Source organism: Haliotis cracherodii, unplaced genomic scaffold (assembly GCF_022045235.1).
Source record: "Haliotis cracherodii isolate W230 unplaced genomic scaffold, xgHalCrac1.p SCAF_18, whole genome shotgun sequence".
NCBI classification, from domain to species: domain Eukaryota; kingdom Metazoa; phylum Mollusca; class Gastropoda; order Lepetellida; family Haliotidae; genus Haliotis; species Haliotis cracherodii.
The window spans coordinates 8,231,019-8,257,633 of record NW_027266273.1 but is presented as its reverse complement, the minus strand read 5'-3'; the positions used below and the strand labels follow the sequence as shown (position 1 = coordinate 8,257,633).

Genomic DNA, 26,615 nt, shown 5'->3' with positions numbered 1-26,615 from the left:
TTTTTATTTGTCAATTTTTAAAATTAAGAAATAAACAGAATTTGTCATGAAAGGTACCGTAAATGTAACTGAAAACTCTTAAACTGGTTGTATCCTTTGAAAATTTGCAGGTTTGGATTTATCACAGTTTATATACATTTATATCCCAAAGTGACTTAAGGTAGGATAAGGCACAATGCTTTCTAAAACACATCTTCAAGTTGATCCCCAGATTGCGAACTATTCTTAATAATCGTCAGTAAATCATGCCAAAACCCGATCAGATTTACAAAGTGCAAAGGATTGTTCGTGTTACAGAAAGGGAGATATCAGAAACTCTTGACACAGGTACCACATTTAGAATATAAGCAAATAGGAGGTTGACACGCATTTGCATAAATTCAAATGATCATTTCTAGTATCGCCTATCTGTTTGAGCTACCACGCGTGGGGTCGATAGGTCGCCTGGGCCGAGTCAGAGACAGGGAGGGGACACGGACGGGGGTCAGGTATGGCCCTGACCACACAGCACAACAGCCTGGCTACAGGGGTGATAGATAAGGGGTTTGGCATGTAGGACTTTGGATTTCGGTCTCAAAAATATATTGATCTTCTGACTTAGGTAGTCAATGTAATAAATTTCCTATCAAAGGGTATTGATCGATTTTATCTTATCGAGCTCTGTCAAAGAACTTAATCTGTTGTATCGTGTCTTGCAATATCACTTAGAGGTCACACGGCAGATTTGGTTGTATATTGCGCTTGCGTTCAACGTCATAATAATTCATAGTACTATACCATACTATCAAAACAATGAATAAAATAGCATTTCAATATGGAGGAAAGTCACAAAACGTCAATAGATTATACAAAGAAATCGCCACGTTATATATTGAAATACGAGTGTACTTAAACGAGCCAATATTGACTTTATTCATGTCGGGGCACGAACAGTCTGACGAAATACTGGAACGATCGTCAAAACGATGAAATTGCATTTTTGGTGCAAATTATATCTACACCCATATATATGCAGCAATACAGGAATGCAACTGTTTTAACAAGGTAAATGTTATGATTTATACAGTTAACCAAACAGAGTCAAGGAATGTGACATTTGACGAAATAATTATTCCATTGCTGCAATAACTGTTTAGCCAACGTTGCGCAAAACAAATCCCCACCACGGAAACGACTAGGGAAATGTTTCAAGACACGTGACATGAATGAGGAAACATCCTTCAATATTCAATAAAAATATTTTCCTGAGAGTTCACGGGCGAAACTTTATACGGAACTTTCAACTTCTGCACATAGAGAACATCGGATTAAATGCACTTCACGCCCGTGGAAGCAAACACGCCACCGTGGACGGACCGACGACGTGTTTTGTGTTGTTGTCACTCAGTACGTGATCGAGGGAACGCTAGCCAAGCCTGTGTTTGACAGGGGGTCCTGACGGGAGGGGGGTGGGGAGGTATGCCGGGAACGCTGTATGACAAGCTATATCTGTCTGTGTGTGGGTTGGCGCAGTCTCGAGGAATGATGGACACAGCGTCCAGCTTCGCACTTGGTTACCACTGACTACTGGTGCTTACATTAATGGGCGAACGTATCAGTTAGTGTACTTTTTGAGAGGATGTCCATGAAAAGGTCGTCGGCAAATATATTTATCACCCCACCACGACAGACATATTAGCTGTGAAATATGTTATTAAACTATACATTTCACTCATAAATGTTCATTTTTATGCAGGTGCAAATATTCAAACGTCTCCTCAATTATATACCAAGGTAAATAAGTTAAATATGTGAAATGTGGCCTATATCTTTTGCTACTCTTCGTAATTTATCATACCTTGAGATTAAACGAGTCCTTTGACATGCTAGATAGGACTATAAATATTATGACGAGTGATATATTAATACGTTATTAGCAGTCATATGAAGTTTTAGCGATGATATATTGTAACAAAAAGTTAGTTTTAGAAGCTCAGATGACTTCTACCTATCTAGCATTGATCTGTTAATAGATGTCTAGCCTTAGGCAGGCAACCCAGTACCTGACACCGTCAGTTTCCGTCAGCGCCGCGGGGTAAGAAGCCATACTAGGTCAACCAGCTCACTCAAGGGAGTTGGTTGCAGAAGGTGATCCGCCATTTGGGTATCTACTCCCTGTTTTGTTTTTGGGTCTAAAATATTACTGACTCCGGCTGCCCGACCAACACTTTTTTTCAAGCTCCAGATCCAACAATTTACGTTGGGACATAAAATATACACGAACACAAACATCTGCGGAGACCTTGATCCAAATTTGATTAGAACTCTGCGTAAACACATCTTCTTATGAAAAGTCGACTACCAGTTCAAAATATTGATATATATGTTAACATTAAATGTTCTAACGTTTTTCGACCACCTCCGTGGTCCAGTGGAGTCTGGCCGGAGATCAGAGGGTCGTTGGTCTTATCCCCTGGTCGCGTGATACTAAAATGCGTTAAATGATGGTTCTTGTTGTTACCTCAAGGGGCTAAAACAAGGACAGGTCGTCTCGGAGTCATTACACTGTGTCTGAGTGGGGTATCCTCTTATCTCAGTGGGTTTGCACTTCAACGTCCGGACTAGTAAAAGTAGCCACACAAAACTACAAGCATTTGTCCATATAAGTGCAATAATCTAAAGGACGGTAAACGCCATTTCACCTCACCCGGAATGGTTGGTTGTTTGTTTTTTTTGTTTAACGCCGCACTCAGCAATAATCCAGCTATATGACGGCGGTCTGTAAATAATCGAGTCTGGACCAGACAGTTCAGTGTTTGATATCATGAGCATCGATCCACGCAAATTGGGATCGATGACATGCATCAACCATGTCAGCGAGCCTGACCACCCGATCCCGTTAGTCGCCTTTTACGACAAGCATAGTCACCTTTTACGGCAAGCATGGGTTGCTGAAGACCTATTCTACCCCGGATCTTCACGGGTCCACCTCACCCGGAACATTTTACCAAACTATTCTAACGTTTCAGCATATTTAACAGTAACCAAAAAATATGTTCAGGCTTTGGTGAGAAACCAAAGACTTTCATTGCCTTCATCGAATATATTCATTGGAATTTGAAATCTTTCTTGATTCATCACAAAGAAACATAAAATTTGTACTTTTATTTGTAGAAATGATATTTTCAAATCCACCACATGCCCAAACAGGTTATTCCGCTAGCGAACTTTAATGCTCATCATTACAGTCGTATTACAGAACCGAGGTCAATATCTTAACGGTAAAATCTCTTCACCAAACAAGCATCTATCAACTGAGTGTGTATGAGGTATATCAACAACGGTTTGGGTAACATACACGATACTGTGAGCTGTTTGATGGGTGTGCTGGTGACACAGGTTGTCATGGTGTCACGTGTGAACTATGTCAATTCCCCGGTCCCCTAAAAGGTACAGAATGGGGTTTAACATCACATTCAAGATAGATATTATTGCACCTATATTGCGACCTACATGCACGTGTGTGTGTGTGTGTGTGTGTGTGTGTGTGTGTGTGTGTGTGTGTGTGTGTGTGTGTGCGTGCGTGCGTGTGTGCGTGTGTGTATGTGCGCTTTTACTACTCCGCACTAATACTGGTGTCATCGTACCAACCTACTGAGAGCTACAACGCTGCAGTTTAACACGAGTACACCACGCAAACACAGTGTACTGACTCCGAAATGACCAATTCTTGTTATACCCCTTTAATGCCGAGCGCCAGGCAGGTGCCGTCTTTTAACGTCTTTTAGTACGACGAGAACGGGGATCGAACCACCGACCCTCCGACCAGACGCTTTATCCACTAGACCACGGGTGATGTCTCCGATTAGTAATTCGACGCTATGGAACTCAGGTAGTCTGTCCCCCAGACTCTAGAGAGAAAAATTAAAAAAGAAGTCCTACTCAAGTCTAGAATGATTAGGCAAATCTTGATTGCTCAGCTAAAATTAAGGATTGTTCGGGGCTCCATTTTGATTTTATTCATTTTTATTTACTAGATATATATTTTTAAATAAGATAACTTTATTTCCGGGACTAAATGTCAGTCTAGAAGTCAGGAAACATTCATAACCGAAATATAGATACAGTAAACTACGGTTATAGCGAACACGCTTATAACGAACTGACGGATATAACGAACTTACTTATTTGGTCCCGACTATCTGCTTTAGTTATTCTGTATATATGCTTATAACGAACTATGGTTATAACGAACTAAAATTAGTAGTCCTTATGAGTTCGTTATAACCGTAGTTTACTGTAGCTGTTTAGGCTATGGAGAAAGAACAGTAGAGCCAACATTTCAAGATTCACGCTAACGATTTTCGTTCCCAAATGACCAGCCAACAAGCACAGTTGTACGGGATATCAGTTTCAGACACCAAATCAGATATGACTGACAATGTAAAAAACATATATTTTTAAGTACGCAAATCTCGAAACCAATTACTTACGACATTGCAGAGATCCCTGTAGTTAATCTATCCGAAATTAGTATTTTTCTCGTGACAAAGTTTCGGTTTCGAGAGCCATCCTGGAATGTTTGCCTTTTGCTTACATCATGGAGTCCGGAAGTTTTACACAAATATCATTGTACCAATTAGTCCGTACTAATGATCGATCATGCACAATTAGTCCTCATATATAATCACCCGAACTGCATGCAAATAAGAGTGACCTTTCAGTCATAAGATCTTTTTTTCTGCGGAGTGAATTCAAATTTCCTTGCGAAACAACACTTGATTATTTCTGACGTAAAACTGAAACATTTCTCATAACACCGCCTTATTCGGAAATGATAGGAAATCAACAATCACTGGGGAAATAAGGCATCTGTTAAATGTGTATAAGTACTTTAATAACAAGTAGACTGTAACACTGAAACCACGGTGGGGATTACATGGCAGAATACGTCTCCATGACCATTTGGGCATTTTCATGCTAAATAGGTTCCCAGTACGTCACATTTCAGGCTAGAATGGATCGTCAGTACGTCACATTTGGGGCAGGACAGGGTCCTCAGTACGTCACATTTGGGGCAAGACTGGGTCCTCAGTACGTCACAATTGGGGCAAGACTGGGTCCTCAGTACGTCACATTTGGGGCACGACTGGGTCCTCAGTACGTCACATTTGGGGCAAGACTGGGTCCTCAGTACGTCACATTTGGGGCAAGACTGGGTCCTCAGTACGACAAATTTGGGGCAAGACTGGGTCCTCAGTACGTCACAATTTGGGGCAAGACTGGGTCCTCAGTACCCAACATTTGGGGCAAGACTGGGTCCTCAGTACCCAACATTTGGGACATGACTGGGTCCTCAGTACGTCACATTTGGGGCATGACTGGGTCCTCAGTACGTCACATTTGGGGCAAGACTGGGTCCTCAGTACGTCACATTTGGGGCAAGACTGGGTCCTCAGTACGTCACATTTGGGGCACGACTGGGTCCTCAGTACGTCACATTTGGGGCAAGACTGGGTCCTCAGTGAGTCACATTTGGAGCAAGATTGGGTCCTCAGTACGTCACATTTGGGGCAAGACTGGGTCCTCAGTACGTCACATTTGGGGCAAGACTGGGTCCTCAGTGCATCACATTTGGGACAAGACTGGGTCCTCAGTACGTCGCATCTGGGGCAAGACAAGGGCCTCACATCTGGGGCATGACTTGGTCCTCAGTACGTCACATATTGGGGCAAGACAAGGGCCTCAGTACACCACCTATTGAGGCAAGACAAGGGCCACAGTACGCCACATTTAGGAAAAGAATGGGTCCTCAGTAAGCCACATTTGGGACAAGACTGGGTCCTCAGTACGTCACATTTGGGGCAAGACTGGGTCCTCAGTACGTCACATTTGGGGCAAGACAAGGGCCTCAGTACGTCACATTTGGGGCAAGACTGGGTCCTCAGTACGTCACATATTGGGGCAAGACAAGGGCCTCAGTACACCACCTATTGAGGCAAGACAGGGGCCACAGTACGCCACATTTGGGAAAAGACTGGGTCCTCAGTAAGCCATTTGGGACAAGACTGGGTCCTCAGTACCCAACATTTTGGCCAAGAATGTGCCAAGTCTAGTCAAAGAACTATTAGTACATAGACGTTTATAGTACCAAAAAACCAATAGAAAGAGCAACAATTAATTTTGTTTTATTTCCCTCGGCTACTGTCAGTCTTACACGGATTTAGAACTGGACGTATTTGAACCTTCTTTCAAACATAGCAATATTGACCAGTGCTGGCCGGAAGGACCTTCTACGGTCCGGTTACTTAGCGGAACTATACACATTGCGTCCTAAGCTGACCACAACGAAGCTACAGGTGTCTGTTACTAACGAAAGACTCATTGCCCGAGGCTATACGCTATATACAGTGAAAATAGAAGTGTGACAATGGATGTTTGCACGGTTCTGCCCAAGAAAACAGGTTACGAGAAAAAGCCCTAAATCCCATCCCGATAAGATGGATTGTTGTCGCTTATCCCCACCTGATAAGAGATAGAAGGGGCCAAACGTAAAAACAAAGGGTGCGCGTATTAGGTCCCTCGGAAATGACACTTCCTTACGCCTGAGGTTGTTATGAAAAGAACCCATAGAACATTGCGTTAATTGGGTGGAGCCTATACCTGTGTTATCCACTCGTGTAAAATTTAATAAAGAAACGTCTTATTTGTTTTGTTGTTGGGTGTTTTTGTTTGAAGGAATGTTTTGTTGTGGTTTTGTGTTTGAGTTATGATTTGTTATGTTGTATTGTGTTATGTTATGCAACATTGTTGTGTTTTGTGTTGTGGCATATTTGTTTCTTCGCGTGACATCTTTCCAGTCGCTACGACTTACTTACTTACTTACTTTAATCAGGAATTTAACGTGCGCTTTCCGACATATATGCGTATTTCACGCACGGGCCCGCCAGGCCATTTGTTGTTTCGCTACGACTGCAACAATTCGGTTTTAATCTTGGATACAAAGCTGGTCAGTTTTGAAATAACCGACAGATGACCATTAGTCTGTCATAGAGATATACGTGAACACGCAGCGTATTGGACAGGATAAGGGTCATTAGCGGTGTCAACACATGGCTAAGGGTAATAATGTCAGCTGATGACAGGCAACGCGAACCACCATGTCCGCTTCTAGGGGGAAGTAAAACTACTTGACAAGAACAGTTTAAGCTGCAGCTCTGTGGATTATGTCGAACATATAACTGAAAAGCTACTTTACGTCCGGGATTTGTATAGTGTGCACCTCCACAAAAGAGTTCCTTACAAACACGAACGTTTGCCTTATAATTGCATAACAAAAGAAGAATTTGTACTCGATGTGTGCAGCGGTGGTGAATCTTGCAACGGTAATACTCATTTGTTGGTAAGGAGGGACAAAAATAAATAAACTATTTAGAGGAAATACATGGCTTAAAATAAATAAATAAATAAATAAATAAATAAATAAATAAATAAATAAATAAACTATTTAGAGGAAATAAATGGCTTGTTATAATTCAAATGATGGTTAAATAAATAAATAAATAAATAAATAAATAAGCTTTTCAGTCACGAAGAAACAATTATACAATAGGTTTCTTTTAATAAAAATATAACCACATTTGTATATTGATAATTCAAAGAGTCCCGTCCAAAGGAATGATGTGTGAGTGTAAAGCGAGCAGTGCGGGTCAGCAATGGAGGGACAACTCCCCTGAACGTGTGATTGTCAAACGTATATTCACAATAACTGCAATTCTGAACAATAATCACAACTGTCCATCGCTGTATATACTGTTATAAATGAAACTAGCAGCGTTCCACAGCGACCGGGAGGGTCATGTATACGTCAGCTTGTCCCGTCGCGTGTTTTCCCACGGGGTTAGCCATGTACATCGCTGTCAGGAAATTTAGGACACGACACTCAGGTAGATTACAACAGGTGAATGACACACACATTTCACCAGATGCGATCGACATAGAAATAAATTGTCAATTAATACTTACATCCTCGATGTCTCCTTATTTCGGTTTTAGTAACTATCCCTCGGTATGTCGAAAAGAACACAGGAACTTGATTAAAAGTTCTCAACTTCTTGTTGGGCGACGATCCAGCCCTTTCGCCTTGCCTCGTTCTGAGATTTGTTTACGGCCTCTGTGCAGTGAGTGTGTTCCCCTGATTAGCGCTCAGGTAGGACACATCGTTCCCCTGCGTTAAATCTAAGACTGGAAGTCTTTATCCGTCTGGGGTGTGGCTTTGTCTCTTGGTCCGGTCTACTGCGTCTGCAATGCGAAAGTTCAACTTTATTATTGTGTGAAATATTGCAAGTTGGGAAAGAGATTTCGACACTGTGACCTTTGACACGGAGCCTGTGATGTCACAAAAGTGGGCGAGTCTGTGTCAACTGGGACTGGCTGTCCTTGTGTGACGTCACAATGGACCTGCGGTCTGAAAACGTTGCTTGTAAACATGTCGATTTTTTTACGAATCAAAAGTAAATTTCAAATTAATCATAATTCAAAACATTTCTATCATTCTGAATGATATTTTATTTGATATCGAGTTAAAATATATATTTTCATGGACTTTAATTCACATCTAATCATTACAGGTTAATTGTGTATTTACACATACTTCACCTTGTAAATAAAACTTAATTCATATAAAGAGGGTTGAAAAAATATTTTGAAGTAAAATATTATCTGATTTTCCGACGTTCTCTTGCTGAAACCGACAACCTGTCAGAAACTGAAAAGATAACAGTTTGAGGTGACAAGTAGGATACTGACAAGCCCCTTGTACTTAACAATGTCGACGGGAGGAGGCGTGAAGTGCCATCGGTTATCCAACGTGTCAACTAGCGTCTTGAACACGAGGTGCTAGAGAAAGAATCTTTAACAAGGCATACGACTAACACGTCTAATAACTTCAGCTTACCGACAGCAAGGCGGTAGAAATAACTCAAGCATGCCCTTGACAACTGAATTAAGTTCGATGTCTCAGATCTTTTTAAAAACAAATACCAATTCATATGCTTTTGCATAAAAAGTGAATTCTGAAGTTTCTTATTAATTCTTCTAAAATCCTTTCTTTTCCTTTAGCTAAATGTGTCATTCAGAACTCTGTACCACGTTATCATACAGCGATACATTTACCTATTCCATCTCGTATTAGTAATCTATAGTTCCACAATCAATACGTTTGTTGAATTTGCAACGGTGAAATGCACTTTGAAGATTGTTTAAAACCTTTGTGAAGTATTGAATCAACAAGTGTCTATACAAGGGAGGTAACTCCATGTAGAGTGCATGTGCGACCAAGAACAAAGCGCCTTAAAATCGTCACAAAATCAAAATTCCAAGTGAAGTTTAGATATATTTTTGAAACGTCGAAACAACCATTTGTAATCGATAAAATACTTAACAACGGCAGAAAACATAAAGACAATAGTGCTATAATCATTACACGTCAGTATATGATTGATCATTGTATGATGGTTAACATAAACAGAAGCCTAAAAATCACACGCAGCTAAGTCAACCAAGGGGAGGTAATTCACCACACACAGCTCGCTTCACTTATTGTGACAATTCACCCACCAACGGCTCCAAATGACTGAAGCGGTTAGTCCTATTAGACATACAGTTATTGTACCATTCATACGGTCTCTTCGTTCTCCAGATTCAGGCATTCTCACAACAGAGCCGGTTTCTTCACAACCGAAAAAGCGGGCCTTTGTTATCATCCTCAGCAAACGCGGTGAAGGATAAGGGGAGGTCAGGGGTCAGATTCAAAGGGACATTTCCTTGGGGGTAGATGGCCTTAGACCACAATAGGTACCAGGTGGTGTGGGGGCTACTGGAGAGGCGAGGGGAGGGTTGCCGGCACAGAAGGGAATAAGAATGTATATTCCTGCACCACGACTGTGGGATATCTGCATATAATTCAATAAAAATCAAAGTGATAAGCGTCGGCCAATCCAGCCAGATATGTAACAGCGGTCGAAACAAAAACTAAAAGAGAGAAATTTAATAAAACGTTTCGTATACAATATTTTAATCGAAAGAGAAACCTGAATAAACGAATACGTATACAGTTGTAAAAAAATGAAATAATGTTTTAATGCTTTCATATGATTGTGTATAAATTAATACATTCATAAATACATTCACAAATACAGTTTCTGAAAAGTTTAAGTCAAGCTTCATTGAGGGTTTTAAACCTTCCTTAATACTTTTATGTAATAAAATGCTGGTACATGATACATGTAGCCTTCACATATCAGTTTAGAGGTGAGGTGAAATTGGGTTTAACGCTCGCGTCCATGATTATTGCACTTATATAGCGACGTGCATGCACGTGTGTGTGTGGCTGCTTGTACTAATCCAGATTGATGCCGATTTATAGTGCTTGTTCACTGAGATACCATGCTGCAGTTTAACATGAATACCCCACTCAGACACAGTATACTGACTCCGAGCCGACCAGTCCTTGTTTTAGCCCCTTAATGCCGAGCGCCAGACAGGGTAACAACAAGTACCATCTTTTAACGTCTTTTGGTATGACGCGGCCGGGCATCGAACCCCGGACCTTCCGCTCTCCGGGAGGACGCACTACCACTAGATCAAGGAGGCGGTTGTATCAGTTCAGAGCCTCAAATACTTTTCGTATTGACTTCCATCAACTTCACTGATGCAAAAGTTGCTTGGACTGTTTCAGAGATCACCTTCTGCCTCAGCAATGAGGGCTGACCTGCCTCTCTTTGGGACTCGTGTGTTTGAGTAGGGTACACATATCTATTTGAGATTCAGTGTTGATAACATCTCTGTTTTTGTATTGATGAGATTGATATTTTGGTATTGATACGATTTTATTTTCTATTTTTAGAACTTGATAGAATTTCTTTGGCTGCTCTGTTTATATACGTTCGTGTAGCTGTCTATCTTTCAGAAATAGAGTTAGTTTGGCCTTCGCTAGCGCGTATAGCGCCTTTGTACCTCTTGGCTGTAGGAGATCTACGATAGATAGTGGATCTAACTGCAATTCTTAATTTGAATGTTTATACAAATGTTCCTTCTTTACCTATATACCAGTAGAACGATAAAAGAAGATCACCGGTGATGAAAGGATTACAAACCCTAAAGATATCCCATCTACATAGTATTTTAGTATTAAACACCAATTTACCCTAATAATACAGAGTATTAGTATTTAACACCAATTTCCCCTAATAATACATAGTATTTAACACCATTTTCGCTAATAATACACTGTTAATTTGGGTATCCTCAAGCACCAATACACTGCACGCTCATTGGCCAATTGTCAAAACCAAAACAAACCCTGTAAACAACTTCTGAAAAGATATCCTGAATCCCGCAATAAACTAGATCACATTAATTCTTACAACAACAAAGAGAAAGAAAGAAAAAAAGTTGGGTTTGGCTTTGGGTGGGGAATTGTCCAGAGGGGAAAGGTCCATGCGGTGAAATGTCTGGACCCCCAAAAGGGGATGGCTCACTACAATGATCCGATAATCCTAAAACATGTTTCGCTTTTACTGGGAAACATGCCGCCCGGATAATAACGGGTTTCACTGTTGGTCCATAACTTTAATTAGCTTCAGATCTCTATGCCAAACAATGAAACTGTGACGCAATCTTTCCCAACAAGGTAACCTAATACCACGGCTATATACCATGGCTATGTTGTACACAACCCGCTTGCCTGTCAACCACCGTCATTATATTTAGTAACGAAGAAAAGCCCTTTGCTTAAGACGCGATGCGTGCATTGGCACAATCTTTCAGGTCTATTTTAAAGTGTAGATTTTGTGATATTTGAAATTCCAAAATGGTGTGACAGTGGGAAGCTCACTTCTCCAACGCGTCCTGCAAGTCATTCACGTTCCTGGTTCAACGAATTTAGTAAGAACGGACGGATGTCCTGCAATGTTACAGAGCGTCGTTTAAGATTCACACTGTGTTACGTGCAATGTCATACATTGTCAACATAATCTCCACTATAACTTACTTCCCAGTGCTATTTAAGGATATGTGCATGCGTCTTTACCGGGAACTCTTGAGTTAAGTTTGAGAGTTTGATTTTACGCTGTTTGGGGCAAATTCCATTACCATAAACATATTCTTATTACACAATATCCTTCCCAATATAATATAATATAAATTCCCTAGGATGATAGAGGAATAGAGCTAGCTTGAGCTGGCTAGACTTGCTTTTGTATGAGTTTTTTTTCATAAAATAAATATATTCCACGGTCATGGTGCAGGACTAGGTTACGTCCATTAGTGTAAAATACAAGTTACTGCTAATATTGGTCAATAGAACTTCACTGTATACAACAAGGATTTGCTTCAGTTCCCAAGACGAGAAAGAAAATGATTTTAAAAGACACTAGTGCAGGTGCTACCTGGCTTAGAACAAAGAAGCGGTAAACAATGACAGAGGTTTGACTTGATGAGGACAAGCCATTGTTTCTTTTCACCCCTCGAGGATCTAAATTGAAATCAATTAGCAACACGTGCTTTGTTGGCCCTTGCACAGGTACAGCCCCACACACTGTGAGTGACAGGGCTATCAACACGGCTCTGATAATCGTTGACCTAAGTCCGCAGGTCCTAACACTGCCCACCCTACCCCCCGGGGCTATCGGAATGGTATGTGATCTCGAGACTCGGTCACCCTGATCAACACAGCGAGATGGGCACAAACAACTCCGTATCTTTGAACACTTATACGGCTTAACATGTCTGCGGTATCTTTAATAGATGTGGTAGGTCACGGAGTCACAACACAGATGATATCGATATGACAGCTGGACATTTTAGTCCTGTGGATCAGACTACAGCCATCTCCAGATCAGAAGTCCGTGGTTTGAATCTCCTCATGTCGTTCGGACATTTCATGGTCACAGCGTAACTTTGTAACGAAATATTACTGTTATATCACTACTCAGTCAACAATCTCTCATTGAGCTCTTGCTTGTTTGAGTGAGTATAGCAATATTTCAGCAATATCACGGCGGGGCTATCGGAAAAATTGAAATCAATTAGCATGGGTTTCACACATTGTACCCGTCTGGGGAATCGAACACGGGCCTTCGGCGTGACGAGCGATCGCTTTAACCGCTAGGCTACCCTTGTTAGTTTGAATACAACTACTGCTACTTCTACTGAAATATGGTTACAGCCCTATCAGTATCTGAGTGAGTGAGGTTTAACGCCGCTTTTAGTGATCCAGTTATATCGCGGCATGTCAGTTTAATGTGGGAGGAAAGCCCGAAGTGATGCAGGTCTCAGACGTTTACCACTTCGGTGAAACACTTAGGTTTCTGGCGTGTCCACGGGACGCAACTCTGCACAGCGAATCGCGGCGCCTTAGACGACTGGGCCACCCGTGACCCCAGTATCTGAAGTAGTAGTATAATATATAGCTGTAGTAGTAGTAGTAGTAGTAGTAGTAGTAGTAGTAGTAGTAGTAGTAGCAGTTATGGTAGTAGTAGTGGTAGAAGTAGTAGTAGTAGTAGTAGTAGTAGTAACAAAAGTAGTAACAGAAGTAGTAGTTGTAGTTCTAGTAGCAGTAGCAGTAGTGGTGGTAGTAGCAGCTTTAGTAGTAGTAGCCGCAGTAGTATATGCCCGACGTACCACTACTTCTTAAAATCTGAAACTACTATATCTGTCACTACTTTTGTTTGTTTGTTGTTTATCGCCGAACTCAGCCATATTCCAGCTGTATGACGGCGGTCTGTAAACAATCGAGTCTGGATCAGGTAATCCAGTGACTGACCTTGTGAGCATCGATCCACGCAATTGGGGTATGGTGACATGCATCAACCAAGTCAGCAAGCCTGACCACCCGATCCCGTTAGTCTACCTAATTCTACCCCGGGTTACGGCCACTACTTCCGCTGACCTCTGCTACTACCACTACAACGACTACTACTGCCCCTGCCACTACCACTACAACTACTAATGCCACCACTACGACATACACAGATTCTACACCGTGCCACGACTAATCTGTTCTACAACTGTTTTCGAACAAGAGTGAGTGAGTGAGTATGGTTTTACGCCGCTTTTAGCAATATTTCAGCAATATCACGGCGGGGGACACTAGAAATGGGCATCACACATTGTGCCCATGTCGGGAATCGAACCCGGGTCTTCGGCGTGACGAGCGAACATTTTAACCACTAGGCTACCCGACTGCCCCCTATTTTTCGAACAAGAACCAAGACCATTGGCAGCCAACACCAAATCAAACAGTACACCTTCTGTTGACAACGTAATACGAACCTACACCGTGAAGAATCACACGCACCTTCCTCCACACAGGGTAAGGTAAGACTCACCTGCCCAGTGACATCTACTGTATATAAACTATGGTAGCTAACAATTGGAAAATCTAAAGTCACACTTCCAAAAATAATATTTTCACATCTACATCAAACTTCATAAACGAACAATCTTACACAAAATACGCACATCAATATTATTATTCAAGAGCCATTGTCCTATCGACAACAACCAAATCCATTCTTCAAGTGCAGGTGACATTCAACATGTTCGAGCAAATTGGTTATTACGTTTGACTAATCGTTCGACAATGTCAACAAGTGCTCTTCCTGACTATCTGGTGTTACCACACATCGCTGAATGAAGCTGGTACATCTCTAAGTGGATATACACGCCTAAATCCTGTCCCCAGGCACCTCGTCAGTCACATCCTGAGGCGCATTCTATACCTGCAGCGTTAAATGACCGATAAGTATTGAGCTAAATAGGTGACAACACCCTCAGGTAGAACTACGCTCTTACGCAGGGCCTTGAGACGGCTGATTGCATCTTTGTGTGATTAATATTCCATTCAGGGATTACAGCATAAACCGTGTACATAACTATTTGGGAGGGGTGGGGGTTTGGGGGTTCTGACATGACTAATTTCAGTAATTATTTCAAAGACTTGAACGGAAGAGCATGGGAGTGACACATTAATATGATACGCTGCAAAATATCTGATATATCGGAAATATACAAACCAAAGTGGGGGTAAACCCAACTCAGTCGTTATTATTCACTTAATTAGTCCGGAAACATTAGCGAATGAGATGCTGGCTTTAACGTGAACATTTACACCCGTTTACATTCGCGTTATGTTAACCACTGTTTGTTTATTGTTTAACGCCGCACTCATCTATATGACGGCGGTCTGTGAATAATAGGGTCTGGACCAGACAATGCAGTGATTGACATCAATTGGGATACTATGACATGCATCAACCAAGTCAGCGAGCCTGACCACCCGATCCCGTTAGTCGCCTCTTACGACAAGCACAGTCGCCTCTTACGACAAGCATAGTCGCCTCTTACGACAAGCACAGTCGCCTCTTACGGCAAGCATGGGTTGCTGATGTAAACCAATGACGGAAACTTATTCCATGTAAACTGTTATGAAGGAGCATTTGTTTCTGTTGTACACGCCTAGTCTGATGATACACACTTTGTAACTATTGCTACATAAAAGCGACAAACCCTTTTCATTATCGTGAGAAATACCAGCTGAAGGCAACGCAGAGTCCATTGTAAGATTTGGATGATAAATAGAACATCACCCTCGTGTCGTCTTCATTAATAAATTCATGTTGATATATTTGATATCAAAAGATGCCCACGAGAGATTCTCTTTTACGCTCAATTGTTTTGATAATAGTGTATTGTTTTGAAGGGATGATGTAAATCCTGCCGGGGTCCATGCAGGTAGCAAAGATACAGTAAGTCCACATGGTCCCTGATATGGTGGCCTAACTTTAGTTGTTGGTGATCAATAGCCTGTTTTTATAATGTGTCGTCTGTCATAATCCAATCATTTTATTGTTCTGAAACTAGTTTTAAAGTTATAATCTGTGATATATTGCTATTTGTTGTACTGTCCTCTGACGACAGTTTTTTTATATATGCTATAACTTGTTCAAGTCACGATATGGCTGAAATATTGCCGATGTGACTTTAAATCTTCACTCACTCACTCACAAATTGTGAATGATGACGCGGATCTTTAAAACCCAACAAACGCTTTATGCCTCTGATTGATAACTTTACCGCCAGTTAAGGGTCCTTTCACAAAATTAAAGTGCACTCAGAGAGTGTCAGGGTTTTATTCTATTTTAAGATATCTTGACCTTTAACTCCAGCCTCTTAAAAACTGCAATGAATAGAATTTATGATATTTCATGATGGTTTTGTGTGGAGCCTTGGTGTTTACGGAGTCTCTTAACGAAATAAGAGGAAAGCAGTGGGATTAATATGGGAACATGAATGTTCTTTTAATAACATAATTATCTGATATCACGGAGTCGCTGTGATAATGAAACGCTAAGATAACGTTGAAATCGGGTTATCAAAACTGTCATGTGTCAAAGCTGTGTTGATAAACAACTTAAATACGACGTGGTATGAGAGAATTGCTTACATGGAGGATAAGGTGTAGGATTTCAATACGGTATTGGTTCCGTGAAATATTTGTGTTAGTTTCAGTGTGAGTAACTGCCTTATTCTTAAAGATCACCTAACTGCCCAGGAACATTTACATGAAATGAGATGTAAAATATGAATTTTCAGCTTATTTCTGATTCAAAACGAACAATGAAACCGCCTTTAACTCCACAATTAGACGATACATCATCCATGCAGAATCCTTTTCGGCATTGTGGCTAAATATCGACATTCCGCTTGTCTCGAAATACGGATAAGGCGATACATTCCGACAACACAAGTTAACCAGGTGTGACTGTACAAACACAAGTTTCACATATATTCTAGCAACCGATCGTATGTTTAAAATATTTAATCTGAAACAACCATCGATTTCCTGGTTTTAATATTTGTGGGTTAATTCCACATTTCATTTTCCGTCATATATACATTCAAGATATTTTCAATAATTCATATAGCAATATTGTAAAGATACGTTTCACTGCCCATGACCCATGACGTGTTGCCATTAAATTACAATTGTTCAAAATGCATTAGGGGCGGTCGGGTAGCCTAGTGCTTAAAGCGTTCGCTCGACCCGCCGAAGACCCGGTTTCGATTCCCGACATGGGTACAACGTGTGAAGTCAATTTCTGGTGTCCCCCGCCGTGATATTCCTGGAATATTGCTAAAAGCGGCGTAAAACCATACTCACTCACTCACTCACTGAAAATACGTTAAATTGTAAGTCTTCAGTGTAATCAATTAGTAACAAGAAGTAAGTTGAGAACTTTTCATATTGATGTTTGAGTCGGTTGCTGTATCGTCGAATAGGAGCACGTTGGTCTTGTTATCTCTGTCCAGAGTAAAATACGCACAATAAATCACCATAACCCAAATAGTTTTGATTTGCTCCTCAACAAATATCCGTGACAAATAAGAAAACACAATAGTGCGACACTGTGCGTAATTAAATTGCCAGTATAGTATTTCAAGCCTGGATGTGTACAGATTATTATATACTGGTTGAATGCATGCATTACGTGTATAGTTATGAACTCTATTGCAGTTTTCTTTGTTTGTTTGTTGTTTGACGCCGCACTCAGCAATATTCTAGCTATATGACGGCAGTCTGTAAATAATCGAGTGAAGAACAATCAAGTGATTGACATCATAAGCATCGATCTACGCAATTTGGATACGATGACATGCATCAACCAAGTCGGCGAGCCTGACCACCCGGTCCCGTAGTCGCCTCTTACGACATAGTCGCCTTTTATGGCAAACATGGGTTCCTGAAGACCTATTCTACCCCGGATCTAGACAGGTATCTATTTCAGTGAATAATGCAAGGTCACATTTATTTATTTGTAACTTGCACATGTATCGTTGTTGCACTTGTGCGTTATTTGACACACTTGAAGCAGCACATGGATATATGCAAATGGAGGAGAACTGAATACACATGTATCGCTGTTGCACTTGTGCGTTATTTGACACACTTGAAGCAGCACATGGATACATGCAAATGGAGGAGAACTGAATACACATGTATCGCTGTTGCACTTGTGCGTTATTTGACACACTTGAAGCAGCACATGGATACATGCAAATGGAGGAGAACTGAATACACATGTATCGCTGTTGCACTTGTGCGTTATTTGACACACTTGAAGCAGCACATGGATACATGCAAATGGAGGAGAACTGAATACACATGTATCGCTGTTGCGCTTGTGCGTTATTTGGCACACTTGAAGCAGCACATGGATACATGCAAATGGAGGAGAACTGAATACCCAAAGAAAACTATCAATACCAACACGAAAAGTGAATGATAAATAAATTCAATGGCTCAAAACATTATCTGAGACTTGCTGTGTGTGTCAAAAAGGTCATATATTAACACTGTATATATCATTCTGACACAATATTCTTTTCCTTTATAATAAAAAATCTTTACTAAAAACAGAGGTATACGTTTCCGATTCAAGTTTTAGGTCATCCGAACTAGGTTGAAGAGCACCTTTGTCGTAGAGCGCTGTCCGTCGTCCATTTACATTTGACATCTTTCATCATAATTACTTATTAATTATCATCAAATTTATATGATTACGGTTACTTTTGACTTTTAAGTACACAAAAGGAAAGACAAACAAAAAAAACATCTATTTTCTCAATAACGCAAACCTAACATACTAAATACGAAATACCTCTATTTTCGTACTAAGGACGAGTTCACTTACCTGAAATCTTTCAACCGGTCTTGAGAGACCACTACAAAGTGTGTTCTACTTGAAGCGAATATGTGCCTGGTTTAGTCTGCCTTTGACCGTGTGACAGAATGAAGAATGGCGCGTCATATCTCTCATAAACCCCACTTGAGTCTTCATTAGTTCAAGGTAGACAAGGTAAATAGCTCTGTATACATAGGGGCAGAGTTTAAAAGCTCGTCTGTTATATTACGTTTCGTTGGCAGGAATACCATTGCTCAATGTTTGAATTCAATAGTACGTACTGGAGCTGTTGCCACATTCAAACTTTACCATCGTGTAAACAACCTTGTGATGGAAGTGTACAGCTACTATAGGCAATGCTTCATGCTTTTACGTGCTTGAAAGGCGTAGTCGTAATCGATGTTTGAGAGAGGTAGGAGTCATTTGAAGCGAAGCGAATAGCACAAACACTTCTTGAATGTATGTTTTACAGTGAGGGTCATTGGTCTTCCGTGTTCTGTGACAAAATATGGTAGAGCTACTTTGACATGGCTTTGGTATATGCTTCGCTGCGTCTTTGAAGTGTGCTTTCGAAAACTGTAAAGTTTTTGAATCAGTGTATCTCTCACCTACGCAATATTATTCAAATCTGACTGATAATATGTCTTGAATGGAATCTTAAAATTGATCCGAAAGAAATACGTGAACTGCAAACACGTCTACACTGGTATATTGTTCGTATAGTATGGCTAGTCTTATAACCATGTGATTGTGTAGACGGCTGGACGAGTTACTGAATGGACTCAATCCGTATAGAGTGAGTGAGTTTGGTTTAACGCCGCCTTAGAGGGTATGCCAGTTTATCAGCTAAATGTCGGAGGAAAGCCCAAGTGGTGAAAGCCACGAGCACGGGTATGGTGCTGACAAAACAAGAAACATAATCGGAGCGAACCTGGATTCAAACTTAAGATCACAGTTTTTATGTGTCCCCAGGGGACGCAACTCTGCACAGCGAATTGTGGCACCTTTGACAGGGCAAACTGTGCCTGCGTTTTCAGAGAGTCTATGAAGTGTCAAAGAGTCACTGAAGCGTCACATTGAATAGGTAACATTTCAGGGACAATATATGTATCAGATACAGTGTGTAAGTGAGTGAGTTTGAATTGGTCTTTAGCAACCCATGCTTGTCGTAAGAGGTGACTTACGAGATCTTGTCGTAAGAGGTGACTTAGGAGATCGGGTGGTCAGGCTCGCTGACTTGGTTGATACATGTCATCGTATCCCAGTTGCGTAGATCGATGCTCGTGACATCAATTACTGGATTGTCTGGTCAGACTCGATTATTTACAGACCGCCGTCACACAGATTGAATATTGTTGAGTGGGGCGTTAAACAACAAACAAACAAATATATCACAGCGTATCAGTTTAATGTAGGAGAAAAGCCCGGCTTCCACTTTGGTGAAACCCACGGGCACAGGTATGGTGCTGACAAACCTGTAATGCAGTCAGGGGAATCAGGTATTCGAACCCTCTATCAGATATTCCTATCACACATAAGGGAGGCAACTCTGCTCAGTGAATTGACAAAACACTGCAACTTGAACAATAGTGAGAAATGGGCTTCAGACATTGGACCAATGTAGAGAATCGAACCCGGGCCTTCGGCGTGACGAGCGAACGCTTAACCACTAGGCTACCCCACCGCCTCACTTGAACAATACTATCAGTGCTATGTGGTATATATCAAGCAAACGCAGTATGACTATGGGTGTAGAAAACGGGAATAAATGGACGCACCACGTTTCCCTGTTGGCATTGAGGTTTAAGAACTATTTATGATCGCCATGCTATAAATATTGACTTCACTGCACTTGGCTTTTTGTCTAATGATTTGCAGCTGTAGTTGTTTCTATGGCGCTGGTGCAAATGTGATGTCATTCTGTGTGGGAGAGGGAGTACTGGAACATTCCTTACGTGCAAACTCAGGCAAACATATTCGCCTCACTCGACTGAGCTTCCCGTAGCGAAACGGTTCACAAGTCGCTGCTCGTCAAATCAGCCTATTCAAGTCTTAAAAGTTTATAAACATGTAAGTCTACACAATTGTTATATATACGGACGCCTTTGTCAAGCGTTTAATCCAGTTTCTAGCTGTTATTTGGATACAGTAATTAAAAGTGACAAAAAACATTTCTACAATCATAAGAAATATTTGCTAAAAGCAGTGTCCATTGAAGGAATCCGACAATGTCATGAGCACGTGTTTATGTATCACTGTCAAATAGTGAGTGAGTGAGTGAGTATGGATTTACGCCGCTTTTAGCAATATTCCAGCAATATCACGACGGGCTACACCAGAAATGGGCTTCACACACTGTACCCATGTCGGGAATCGAACCCGGGTCTTCGGCGTGACGATCGAACGCTCTAACCACTAGGCTACCCGACCGCCCCCTATCAAATAGTGATGACACCAGGTCAAAAAGGTGGACGTATCTTGCCCTATCGGTGTCACGTCACAAACACATGCAAAGGCAAGTCAACTGTTCACCTGAACAAACACGGTAACATAAGGTACAAGTCAACATAGGGAATTGCATTGGTCTTATCAATTCAAGTTATTCACCCCTTCATCCTGGATGTAACATGATGACAGGGGTTCTTGTGTGGCGCCAGGAACATATTTCCTGGAAGAGCATCAATCACACTCGTCAATATAAACATGGCATTTAATCGCCAAATAAGCACATGCCGTGATTGACATGCTTCAAGGCAATTACATTACGTGTCACTCATTGGATGAGGAATGACAAGAATGTGACCTGTCGTACTCCATCGCGCTTGATGTGCATATCTAATATCTATCTCAGAGTGTCATCAATGAGCTTCTGTCGGATTTATTATTTCCTGACATTTATTCCTGATAAGAATAGTTTTTTTCATATATTTTTTTGCAGGGTATAGATTGAAACTACCATCATGTTCGTGAACACCTGGTTTCATCGCTATTTGATATAGTTAATAAAAATGAAATACGTCAATGCCGGAGAATAATCAGTCTTGATTATCTGTCTAAATTGAACCATTAGCCCTAAAAGACGAGTGAGTGAGTTGGGTTTAACGCCGCTTTTAACAGTATTCCAGTTATATCACGGCGTGTCAGCTTAATGTGGGAAGGTCTCAGACGTGTACCACTTCGGTGAAACCCACGAGCACGGGTATGTTGCTGACAAACCTAGAAACCTAATCGGGGTGAACCGGGATTCGAACCCTAAGTCATAGGTTTCTGGCGTGCTTATGGGACGCAACTCTGCACAGCGAATCGCAGCGCCTTGGACGACTGGGCCACCCATGCCCTCCTAAAAGACGAAGTGGCGGTGAAATGTATATATATACATGAATGTATCACTGAAAATCAGTTATGACAGTGGCAGGTTTTATTTGACGGATTTCGTTTTATTTAATTTTAAGAATATATGTTTAACTCCGCGAGTACATACACGGCATCTCTTGAGTCAGTTCCATTAAGGACCCGTTAAGATCCGGGGTAGAATAGGTCTTCAGCAACCCATGCTTGCTGTAAAAGGTGACTATGCTTGTCGTAAGAGGCGACTAACGGGATCGGGTGGTCAGGCTCGCATGGCATCGTATCACCAACTGCGTGGATCGATGCTCATGATGTCAACAACTGGATTGTCTGGTCCAGACTGGATAATTTACAGACCGCCGTCATATAGCGGGAATATTGCTGAGTGCGGCGTTAAACAACAAACAAACAAACGTTACATGGTATATGTTACAGCAAATATAAACGGTTGTATCGATTATGAACGTATCCTGATATAACGAATAATCGTCTAAAGCGATTCCAATTCTACTCCCAGGGAGTGGTCATAAATGTAAATGGCCACGTTATTTATGAACATCGGATATAACGAACTGATTTGGCGCTGTTGCCTTGGACTTTGTTTTTCCCGAGGTTTACTGCATGTGGACGACAAAAGTAACTTAAAAGTTACTCGAAAACTCCCGCTGGTAATAGTTACAAGAAACGGCTTGTACGAGTAGACTTCCATTGGAACATTGAACCGGCAGATACAATGTATGGTCTACCTGAAATATTTCTACAATGGTCATCATCCACGAATTCATATTTCGCGCTAGGACTAGTCTGTCTTACAGACCCTGATACAAATATATATCAAATACAGCCCATGCAAGTCTAAAATTGTTTGGCAAGTCTAGATTACTGCAGTATCAGGTATGAAGAGAGTCACTAGGCTCCCTTTTATTATATTTTTATTAAGATAACTGAACAACTGTTTTTTTCTGTACGATATGTTCATTTCAGAGACTAGATGTTAGTCTACGCAAGGACAATCGAAAGGGAAGGTTATAAAATTACCTTCGATAAGCATTTGCTAATTGGACTTATAGACCCTGTCACGTAGTTACCGAGTTATTCAAGTAGTTATCAATACACACGATATCAAGTGAATTTCTTATGTATGCATATGCAGTCTTTTCAACAAACTCTGAAACAAATATAATAATCTTTGGGCTTCTTTTTTATATAAATTATGAAGATAATTTAACAACTGTTTTTTTTCTGCAAAATAGATTCATATCAGAGGCTAGATATTTGTTTAATTCATGAGTTTCTCACCACTTTTGAAATTCATATTCAACAACAAAAATCCGTTACTAATCTGCAATATCATTCAATAAAATATCAGATGTAACACTATCCGCCAGGCGAGAACGTCTACCTTACATCTGAGGCCAGATCACAATGTTAATGACAGTGAACTATGAAATACACCTAAAGGTCAAAGTTGGGTACAGGATCCATCATGGCCATTATGCCAGTTCAAACTCGCCCTCTCTCACACACAAACAATCACTGTATTTTGTACTTTGAATCACTGTGTTCCAATTTTCCAACGCGTTTGAAGGTCAAATTCTCCAAATGGTTCAACTTTCATTTCTGTGGGCATGTGTTTAAAATAATATGGTAACCCTGGGGATTGAAGTGTCTTTTGCATAAAATCAGATAGAATAGGCTGGTAGATGTACATTGTTACTGTGATATACTATGATCTGATTGGTGGAAGCAAACACATGCGCAGTTGGCAGTAAGCAAGTATTCAGTATCCGACAAAGTTGACGATGAGAGGGGGGAGATGAGGATGTTTATGCTTGCCTGGAACCTCCTTGGCATTCCGGAAGGGGGGGGGGGGGGGGGGGGGTGGGATTCTAATCTAACACAGGGGGTAAGGTTCCTTCTCAGGGACGTCGTGTGGGGACAAGGCGGCGCTATAGCGTGGGAATGTACAGTTCGACCAACTGGTGAAAAACAAAGGTTTTGGAAAACTATATGACTACTGACTTCTGCTCTTTAGTAATTTCATTCTGCGAGGAAGAATACGCTTCTCCATGGCGAGACTATGGAGACTTAGACTTAGTAGAGTATGACAGTGATTTGGTGTATGAGTGTGAATGTCGTCGGGGTCACATCAATTCTCAAGTTGGTCCGAACGTACTGCACGACAATCATAGGCAACCGATCCGATGAAGATCCGTCTTCACCAATCCATACTTGTTCGCAGAGGCGACTAACGGGATCGGCTGGTCAGGCTCGATGACTTTGTTGATGCATGGCATCGCATGCCAACTGCGTAGATCGATGCTCATGATGGCAATCACTGGATTGTTTTTTCTCGACTCGATAATTTACAGCCGGCTTTCATATAGCTGGATTATTGAATGCGGCGTTAAACAACAAACGTTCAAACATCATACAGGATACTTGGGAAAGATTATTATTATTATCTTCGACCAGAATGGGTTGCTGAAGACCTGTTCTAACCCGGATCTTCAGGGGTCTATGTATATGTACTAACTCATCTGTGTCTATCTGTCATACAACACCTTATTTCTCGTGTAGTTTTACGACAAATATGTATCATCTTACAAGATAACTTTTATAAAGATATCAACCTGTCAGAGATGCAGCTTGTTGAACGAAAGAAGTTTAACAGGAATCTCACCGTTATTCGCGTTTACAAGTCGCATTTCACTTGCCCGTCACAAACCAACAAATAGTCTATGAAATATTATATTACACAATGCATTTCTTTCCTCTAAAATTAAAACAAATAATTTTCCTGATGCTGATAAGTGCTGGCTAGAGCTGGCTAAACCTGCTTTTAAATAAATCTAGATTGGTTTTGTTTTCATCAAATACAGATATTCCACATCCATAGTCAGGACTAACTCGCTGCAGATGAACCCGATTGTAGTTTTCACAGTCTACAAAGAGAAGGGCCGTCATAGCCATGACAGAGATATATTAACATCCGAGACATATTCTCAATCAACCACTTGTAGTTATAGTTGTATATAATACCACTAAGGTCCAACCACAGAATCGAATCAGAATCGGAATCAGAATCACAGAGTCATAATGCTCATAGTATGTTTACAAGTTTGTCCTCGCGTGGAGTCGAGATGCTCAGATTTAGGTCAACAGTCATTTGCCTTATGCGGCCTTTCTCCATCTACGGAAACGGGACAGTTCATGTCGAGTTCATGTGAAACTGTTTAATGACTGTTTGTTAATATATGTATTGAGATTAGGACTATTTTAAAGGAAGTACTTACATTGCCGGTGTTTAGTGACTTTGGTATCCAACTTTGCTCTCTGTCAAGTGTTTACCGAAACGGGAAGAAATGTCGTCTGGGGTTCCTGTGACGTCACATGGGCGCGTGAGGCTTGTCGTCTGCTACATGTTGATGTGTCATTCTCTGGAATCACCACATCTAACAGAACACATATTGTTGCACTTATTGCGCAAATCGCAGCCAGTGAAATTTCTCATTTTCGCGCGGAAACTGGTTGTCAGCCTTTGGAAAACTTTAAAAAAATAATTCCAACACAACAAATGGACAAGTGATAACAACAGAATGTGATATGAAGGCCTTGTGCATTTCCAACAAATGTAAAATATGGCCTTTGTCCTGAATCAGGTTTAATCAAAATTTATTCCTTTGATATAATGTAATCTTTATAAGTCACACATCCTCGACATATACTACTCAAAAGAAGTTAAGGACGACCCGATTATTTCATATAACTTTATTAAATCATTATCCCGTCATGACATTAGAGATTAACTTTGGTAATATAACATAATCGGGCGATCCTTAACTTCTTTTGAGTAGTATATACATATTAACGCTTCAGACTATCTACCTTTTAGACTTACCTCACAGACACTAATAGTGGTACTCCGTTTGTCTCGAACTATGGATATATCGATATCCCATGGACAACGGGCTTCTGAGTAATACACAGTTGATTATAATATTTAGATGAAATTTGGTTGAAATGAATGCCATTAGGAAAGTAACCTTCATATCCTTGAGTCATAGGAAACACGATATGTTATGTTCTAATAGATGTACATAATTACTCCCCGATATGTTCGTTTAATTACTGGGACATTCATCCATTGCATGCTTTGTGACGATTGTTTCGTTAAATCAAATGAGATAAGATAAATAACGGTAACAACTCCGGAGAAAACAAAACAATGATATAAAGCATTGTTGAATAAATTAGTAGATTAATGAACGAATAACTAATAGTCACTCACTCAACCACTCAACTACGTATTCAACTGCTCAATCACAAAATCACCGATACACAATTACGAGTGGTAATGCAGCATGATATGGATATGAAGTATGTTATAGTAATACAGTATGATATAGATATGAAGTATGTTGTAGTAATACAGTATTATATAGATATGAAGTATGTTGTAGTAATACAGTATGATATAGATATGAAGTATGTTGTAGTAATACAGTATGATATAAATATGAAGTATGTTGTAGTAATACA

The 26,615-nt window shown here is 40.7% G+C and overlaps 1 protein-coding gene across 1 annotated transcript in view; it reads right to left on the bottom strand.

The window, feature by feature from the left end:
• The window catches only part of LOC139465741 (innexin unc-9-like), a 41,471-nt gene extending 16,001 nt beyond the window's left edge, over positions 1–25,470 (bottom strand). Inside the window, exons 1-2 of the mRNA XM_071247579.1 lie at positions 25,370–25,470; positions 8,005–8,280 (exon numbers count right to left, since the gene is read on the bottom strand). Of these exons, the coding sequence (XP_071103680.1) occupies positions 8,005–8,006 (2 nt within the window). The 5' untranslated portion in view covers positions 8,007–8,280; positions 25,370–25,470. The remainder of the gene's footprint in view (positions 1–8,004; positions 8,281–25,369) is intronic.
• Between the last annotated feature and the right edge of the window lie 1,145 nt (positions 25,471–26,615).